The 8,673-nt window shown below is 44.1% G+C and overlaps 1 protein-coding gene across 2 annotated transcripts; it reads left to right on the forward strand.

Annotated features, from left to right (window-relative positions):
- The first annotated feature begins 447 nt into the window (after window positions 1-447).
- Window positions 448-4,721, forward strand: LOC136513901 (uncharacterized). Of its 2 annotated transcripts, none has more exons than XM_066507883.1 (7): window positions 448-874; window positions 1,300-2,173; window positions 2,278-3,830; window positions 3,910-4,011; window positions 4,088-4,156; window positions 4,220-4,291; window positions 4,378-4,721. In XM_066507883.1, exons 1-7 carry the CDS (start codon window positions 678-680, stop codon window positions 4,589-4,591), a joined length of 3,081 nt encoding a protein of 1,026 aa, XP_066363980.1. In that variant the 5' UTR covers window positions 448-677; the 3' UTR covers window positions 4,592-4,721. The 2 variants fall into 2 exon arrangements, with proteins under 2 accessions (XP_066363980.1, XP_066363981.1); XM_066507884.1 differs by having other exon boundaries at window positions 4,223-4,291.
- Window positions 4,722-8,673: the final 3,952 nt, after the last annotated feature.

An 8,673-nucleotide genomic window follows, 5' to 3' on the forward strand; every position in this document is an offset into this window, starting at 1 on the left:
GTGGTACTTAGACCTCCACCTTTCCCCACCTCCAATCAGTTGGTCCAGAAAGAGCTGGAACCCATGATAGGAGCGTAACAAGCATTTTCGCTCCCATAAGTAAGTATGTGCTCAGGATAATAAGTCTATGACCTAACTACCATCCACAGCAATAGACGGTCCTCAACCGACATAGGCGGAGCAAATGTAATTCGAGCCTCGCTCGAATGCCTAACCAAGTCTAGATCCAAAGTACCATTCCGCCCGGTCTCCAATTATCCTTCATATATATTCCATGTGATAGTAATATAATAACAACAATAATATATTTTCTATCTCTCGCGAGTGACAGGTAATCACTCGACTTCTACTGGATCCTATAACATAGCAATCTATATGATCCTAACATACTAGTAGGACTCATAGGATAAGGATATATATAGAGAAAATTCCTTATTTGACACTAAAAAAACTTGTTGTTCCTAATTTAACACCCAAAGTTGAAATGTTCCTTATCCGACCTCGGCTGAAATTTATGTTCCCAAAATGACACTACCGTCACTTTGGACCTACTGTATGGTTAACTGACGTGTAGGGCCAACTGTTAAAAGACTAATATGCCCCTGGCTCACACAGAAAGAGAGAAGAAAAGGGGATAGGGCTTCAAATCTCATCGGGTTTGGCTTCGTCCGCATTGGATGGACGACGGCGGCGGCGGAGCATCAGAGGCCGACACGGGCGGGGCTGGAGCCGCATGCGAGGCCGGGGCGGGCTCCCTACGCGAGCCCAGCACGGCCAGGGCGGGCGCCGCCGTTAGCAGGGCCGGGGCAGGCTCCCCGCGCGACGCCAGCACGGCCACGGGTGGGGCGGCCTGCACTGCGGCCGGCTGTACAGGGTGAGTTCGTTGCCTTCCATCTTCTTGTGCACTGCTTGCCGAAGATGTTGAGCATGTCAGCGGATGCAGCTTAGCTTCCTTCTCCTGTAGTAGTATCTGCTATGCGTACAAGGTGCTCGATCAAATGTCATAGCCTTGCATGTATTTTACCATTCAATTGCTAAGATTTGCTTGCACAGTCTGACTATAAGTGAAGTAATTTTCATATGAAAAATTATTTAGCTGGTTTAAAAGAGATTGATTTATAAGGAAATGTCGTGCACATATGCTGATATTTCTAAAAAAGACACGGAATGTTGCCCATGTATTAGTAGGTCCCTTGTCCTTGCATGAGTTCCATCCAATTAGCAGTTTAGGAGTACACAGACCGCCTGTACATAGATAGTTGAAATCTGATGCATGCTGCTATTGTTGTGAAATATCAGGCTGGATACAAATACCAGTTATTTGCTGAAAATCAAATTGCTTGGCAATCGCAAAAAGGCTAGAAAGGATGTCAAATGTTTTAGTTTTGATATGGTTGTCGATTCGGACTTGTCAAATTATATGGATTTCATTGAGTCAATTGTAGACAAGTATCCACCAGGTTATTTGGAAGTTGCTCATATTCAGTACTATGATCATGTTCTGAAAACTTTTCCAAAAGTAAATTCAGACCAAGATTTGATGTACATGTTTGATATGCACAATAAGGAGAAGGTTGTAGACATGTTTATTATTTATTGTGATCCCTCTGAAACATTTGAGCCTATCACTGAATGGGATTTTGATGGGGAAGAGCAACCTGACAGCAACAGGGTCCAAGCTGATGATGATTATCTAAGAAATCCAAATCCAATGAATGAACATGTCGGTGTTGATGAGGAGACAATTTACATGCAAAATGAACCTATCAATGCTCTAAGTGTGGTTGGGTGTTCTGATAGAGGGAAGGAAAAGGTTGTGGCTAAGGATGAAGATGATTTCGAGGATGACTCGGAATCTGACTTACAGTGTGACATTGATTTGGAGGATGACTCAGAGGTTGAAGTAGAGCCTGAGCAGGGATATGAAGAAGTAAATCATCACCCAATTGTTGATTATGATGAAGAAGATCCTCCTATGGAACCAGGCTCTACTTATCCTAATATGGCCGAGTTCAAGTTGGCTCTTTGTCAGCATGCAATCAAACATGAATTTGAATTCGCCACAGAGAAGAGTTCAAAGCAGAGGTTTAGGGGTTACTGTTCAAGGAAGGTCTTGGATAACTGTCCATGGAAAATACATGCTTCTACAACAGTAGACAAAGTGACTGTAGTGGTAAGTATTGGAGATCTCATTATGTTATTCTCATTATTCTTCATTTTGTCCATTATATACTTGCTATGTGTGTCTAACTAATAATGTATGCTGCTGTTTTGTAGGTCAAGAAGAACAACTTTAAGCATGATTGCTCTAGCACTAGAAGGAAAAAGAAGGTGAAGAATGGAACTAAACATTGGGTATGCAAGAAGGTGAAGGACTTTTTAATAGAAGATGCTACTTTAGGAGCAAGAGAACTGCAAAAGAAGATTAAGGAACATCACAAAGTGCATATTCACTACAAGAGAGTATATTATGGCCAGAAGTTAGCATTGCAACAATTATATGGTGATTGGGACAGCAGCTTCAACAAATTGTTTAGGTTCAAGGCACAAGTGGAGAACTCTTGCCCTGGTAGCTTAGTAATCATTGATCACTACACAATAAATGAGAAAATCAGATTTAGGAGATTCTTCTTTGCATTGAAACCTTGCATAGATGGCTTTCTTAATGGTTGCAGACCTTACTTGGCAGTGGACAGTACGTTCTTGACAGGCAGGTTCAAGGGGCAATTGGCAAGTGCTAATGCAGTTGATGGCCACAATTGGTTGTATCCAGTTTGTGTTGGTGTTTTTGATTCAGAAACTAATGAAAATTGGATCTGGTTCATGAGTAAGCTCAGGGAGGCTATTGGGTCACCAAGGGGATTAGCAATAAGCACAGATGCAGGGCAGGCAGTGATGGCAGGGGTTGCTGAAGTGTTCCCTCAAGCAGAGCATAGGGAGTGCATGTTCCACTTGGTTAGCAATTTCAAGAAGAAGTATCATGGGAAGGTTTTTGATGACCACCTTTGGGCAGCAGCTTACTCATGGAACACATACTTGTTTGAGAAACATTGGACTAAAATGGAGAAAGCAAAGCCTGCTGCAACAAATTACCTAAGAAAGTGTCACAAGAAGTTGTGGACAAGAAGTCAATTCAGAACCATTTGTAAAGTTGACTATGTGACCAACAACTTGGCTGAGTCCTTCAACAATTGGATTAAGGACCTTAAGGCTATGAATCTCGATGATTTCATGGACAAGCTTAGACAATTACTTATGGTGAAGTGGAACCAAAGAAGGAAAATTGGGAAGAAATTAGATGGCTTGATTTTGCCTCACATAATTAAGATGTTGAATGAGAAAAGCAGAGAATTGACCTTGCAAGTATCAGAGTGCTCAGAAGATGTGGCTGAAGTGACAGCATTTGGTGGTAGTGGCTTTCGGTTTGTGGTGAATTTGGTTGACAGGACATGTTCTTGTAGACAATGGGATGTATCTGGCATTCCTTGCAAACATGCACTAGCATTTATTACCTCACTTACTAATGAACCTATTGAGAAACATGTTGATTTGTACTACTCCATTGAGAAGTTTAGAGCAGCTTATAGTGCACTAATCCCTGCTTTGCCTGACAAGTCTCAATGGCCTAAATCTGAGCATGAATTTTTCATGCATCCACCACTGCTGAAAGCTGTTGCTGGTAGGCCTAAAACTGAGAGGCACAAAGGCTGTAGTGACAATAAAAGGAAGAAAGGGCAGCACCAATGCCCTATATGTAAAGACTATGGCCACCATTGGCACAACTGCAAAAAGGGAAGCAAAGAAGACATAGAAGCAATGAAAGCTGTGAGGTACGTGCCAATGTTTCATGTTCCATTCATGCATAGTTTGTACAATCAATAAATGTTTAATTTGTAATTTCTTATGTAGAGGACCACCAAAAAAGAGAAAAAATGCAATTGTATCTGATCAAAGTTCCATTATGGCATTGGAAGATGAAGCTCCAGCAGCTTCTATGTCCTTTCCACCAAGGTTTCCTCATCTCTCATTGTTCTGAATTTATATTGCATCGCATGGTGACTCATTATAGTCCTTCACACTTCTGTAGTCAAAATTTGGAGGCTACAACTACTAAAAAGAGAAAACATGCTGACTTGTGTTCTGAAGCTTCAAAAAGGTACTTCTAAATCTGAAAGCTCATGTTGAACTCTAAGTATAATATACTAATTCTGATTTTTAGTAGCCAAAGCATGGAAATTTCAAGTAACAAAAAGGGAAAACTTGGTAACTCGAACTCTGCAGGCTCCAAAAGGTAGCTGTAATAAGTCTGGACTTCTTTTGCATAGCACTTTTACATATGTTCTTTAAATAATTGTTGATATACATGAACATGTATAGGTCACGAAGTGGCTCCAATCAGCCCGAGGGACTTTCAATTGGCGAACCTGAAGGTGTTAAGAAGGGGAAGGGCAAAATGAAGAAGGTAATTTCTAAAAAGACTCCAAAAAAGAAGTTGGTACTTGATAGCCCTGCAATGGGCACAAGGAGCAAAATGGTTCAGCCCGCAAGTCCTGCAATGAGCACAAGGAGTAAAAGAAGACTGAGTTTGTGAATCTGAGAAGCTGAAATGCCATGTCTTTTGGTTTGGATGTGAACCTGTATGTCTCAATATTTATGTGAAGAGAACCGTGCATATGAACCTCATATTTATGTTGTTTGGATGTGAACCCGGATGGTTTGTGAATCTGAATGTTGATCTCATGTTATTGTGGATGTTCTTTCAACTTTGTTTGCCTTATTATCATGGTGCAAATAATTGCTGCAAAAATTTATCTATGCACTCTGTCCAAATAATTGGTGCAGAAATTGTCCAAAAAAAAGGTGCACAAATGGCCTAAAAATGCTGCAAAAATTGTCAAAAAAAAACACCAAATCATTTTTGTACTCTAGGAACAGCAACCATGTTAAATTAAAAAAAAGATGGCGTTAAAACACCTCCGTGCCGGCCAACAATAATTCCTATACAAGAGAGAAGGTGTCCGGACTAAAAAGCTGAAGGAGGGGCAAAATCATCTTTTTGCGTCTCAGTTAACACCGTTACATGGCCATTCTGACAGTAGTGCCATTCTGGGAACGTAAATTTCAGCCGAGGTCGGATAAGGAACATTTCAACTTTAGGTGTTAAATTGGGAACAACAAGTTTTTTCAGTGTCAAATAAGGAATTTTCTCATATATATATGCCAGCGAGTGAGCAAGAGAAGCTTACAGCGAGCTTGCCCGTGGTGACGGTTTGGTTAGAGGCAGTCCGAACAGTGCTGGCCACATAGGACCGAGCGGGGCGGCGGCGCTCTGCGATGGACACTGGCGCGTCACCCCACCGATGACGAGCACCCTAGGCAAAATAGCGCGAGCACCGGATGGAGGAAGTCAAGGCAAGCTCAGGGTTACGAACAATTAAGCTGCTACCACTCCTACATGCCTTACCTCCTGACCTACCGATTTCGCGGTGCACTTGACCGATGGCGGGTAGAAACCAAATTCGACCACGACAGACAACGACTGGACTCAGTGTGAATGGGGCACCTAGCTAATCTCCTTTGCTACTCGCTGATGCGAGTAATTGAACTAGGAAGCCTCGGACTGGTGATTAAGAAAGGGGAAGGGAGAGCGGTGCACTACCACCGCCACGTCGTGGGAAAGCGGCCTCGGTAGAGGTGGCCCGGCCACGACCCGATGGGGCACGGTAGCGCGAGAATATGACCGCACGAGCGAGGGCAAAGGTCACATTGTTAAATGCTCGGGTGGTGCCTATGTGGCCATGTGTGCGCGGCAGCGCGACCTCGCGATGTGGCAAGTCACGCCACGACGCCGAAAACAGAGCTGGGGTAGGTGGGTTGAGTGATAGAGGGCGAGCACTGTAGTAACCAAAATGACAAGAGGACAAGGCACAACCCTGCATGTGCGCTCGGATAGCGCCATGGTCGGCAGCATCCTGCGCACGGCAGAGAGCGGCTACAGCCACGCCTAGCTCGGCGGGCAGCCGATGCCACATGGCTAGCCAATGGGATAGCAATCATGGCCACAGGGTATGCCAGCCAATGTGCGGCGCAGCACGTGGTAGCAGCGGCTGGCAGCAGTGCATGTAGCCCTCGACGGTGCGACACTAGACGTCGTGACCACGTCCCTTGGCCCAAAAGGCCAAGCCATGTGCTTGCACGATTTTTGGAGCGCGCCAAACTTCAAACCCAGCTCAGTGGAGGTCCAATCAAAGTTACCAACCTAGGGCCGATACTATCACCTAGGTAGCAAAGCAAACCGCGCTCCCATAGAGCGACCAGAGAGGGAACTGGAAGGATGCCAACATGAACTCGTTGCGCTAAGCGCTGGTTCATGAACGGACCGCCCATGACATAATCTATCGCGTTTCAACGAAATTTGGGCAATTTTTACGAGAGCAACGTGACACCCAACACAACAACCACCTATACCATGCTTAAGTAGTCACTTTGATGCAATCAACAATACCAAAGCATGCAGCTTGTGTTTAAACATTTTAGTTAGAATTTAAACGCCAAAATAGCATTGTCCAACACTCTTTTCTGACTTAGAAAAGACAAGGGTTCAATTTGGACATAACATCCATGAAAACTTGTTGCCACAATTTTTAAGAGGTCCATACCTTAGTAACTTCAACCAAGAAATACTACATGTGATAGCCCATACTTCATACTAGACCATAGGAACGAAATACTTCAACACTTTTTAACTACTTTGCTTAATATAATTCACCAAAAATGACATTTTAAACAATAGTTCAAGTGTTTGCCGACTTAACGAAAAGAGCTTATCTTAACTTCAAATTTGATTTTTGAGCTCCCAAGAACACTAGTTAACAATATTTATTTTCACAATTTAAAGTTGCATCTTCAACTACACCACTTGCTCATCATCTTTACTTAAGTAGTACACACAAGTTATATTTTATTTTTGTTTATATAAATTGTTTTTCGTGCCAAACAATTAAAACGACTTATCCCATTTTCTCGTTAGGATTTTCATTACCACTTTTATGCATCAAGTAAGTTAACCTGGACATTTATTTGAGTCCGTAAAAGTGAGTCACATAGGATTCACTTATCATCTCACGTGCGTTATAAATTTTTAAAACCCAAAAACTTGTTAGGCTAATCCCTCTCGGACCTAAATCTCGGTGGTAAGCAAGCTCGTAACACCAGGGGTGTTACACTTTAGCTCAGTTTTGAAATCTAACCCTTTAATATGAGGTGGACTAAAGTTTAGAGCTAACTTTAAACCACCTATTTGGAGACTCTATCTCTAAAATTTAGATGTCTAAATTCCAAAGGTGTGGATTCATACATGACCTTGTTCAGGGACAGAGGAGTAAGTACTACTTTACTTCCTCTGTCCTGTAATATAGTGTGTCAGTGCAGAAAGTGACCGACACATAAATATTTGTAGTTTTGCCGTACGTTGTGATTAGATGTGGCCTAGCACTCAATGACATAGGGTTTATACTAGTTCAGGCAACATGCCATGCGTCCAGTTTGAGTCGGTCGGTGACTTTATTCCTGAGCCCAGGTGCTCGAAGTTTATTGTGGGGTTACAAACGAGAGGGAGAAAGATAGGGGGTGCAAGAGGCCCAGTCGGACTCCGGGCTAAAGGACCGAGAGTGACGGGAGCTCCTACGTGCGCTAAGTATTCGAGCATATGCTCTGTGTATCTATGAGATTGATCGTCAAGGAGTTGTCGTTGGATCGATCGAATCATCCCTTATTGGGAGAAAGCGCATCCCCTTTTATAGATGAAGCAGATGGCCTTACAAGTGAGAGAGGGAGAGTTTGTATGCTACTAAGCCTTGTTTCCCACAATACTATTTTTGTCAGATGCATGTGGGGGGTTTTACCGTGTTTGCCTAGTATGGGGATTGATGACGCGCCCATAACACTATAGGGCAAAATGTCGGCGCCCACAACACTGCTTGGGTTCTGACATGCCTAGAAGGTTGTAGGGCACCCTTTTGATATGTCCTATTGTTTAGGTATTTGGACCGGCCCAGGAGTTGCGCGTCGTTCACAATATCGTCTGCTGGGCTGATCTTTTGCTGGGAAGCCGGTCCATGAGGGACCCCGGGTTTATGAACCCGACACGAGCCCCCGAGTGATTCAAGTTGAATCGTCTGGGGGATTTTTGGTCTTGACAATGGGTGCACGCGAGCGCACCCACGGGTGTAGGCCTCGAGCCCTCGGGCGATTTGGTAGAATCGTCTGGGGGGTTTTTGTGTCGCCAGTGGGGGAATTTTTTGTTTTTGACAGTGGGTGCGCGTGAGCGCATTCATAGGTGTAGTCCCCAAGTCCCTCGGTGATTCGGGCATAATCGCCTAAGGGGTTTTGTCAGTGGGCGTGTGTGTGTGCACCTTGGTGGGCGCGGTCTCTTTCTCTAGTTTGTGACCCATTGTTTCTAGGAGCGTGATCCTAGGTGTTTTGGTCATGGTCGAGGGTTCGGGCGAGTCAGAGTCATAGATTCAGGGATCGGGTGACCTAGGCATCGGGCGCAGCCAATGGATCAGGCAAGATGTACTCGCGGACCTAGGCATCGGGCGCAGCCAAGGCAAGCGAGGGATTGAGCGAGATGGAGTCATGGATACAGGCGTCGGGTGCAACCAAGGGATCGGG

This window comes from Miscanthus floridulus, chromosome 16 (assembly GCF_019320115.1).
Source record: "Miscanthus floridulus cultivar M001 chromosome 16, ASM1932011v1, whole genome shotgun sequence".
NCBI lineage: Eukaryota > Viridiplantae > Streptophyta > Magnoliopsida > Poales > Poaceae > Miscanthus > Miscanthus floridulus.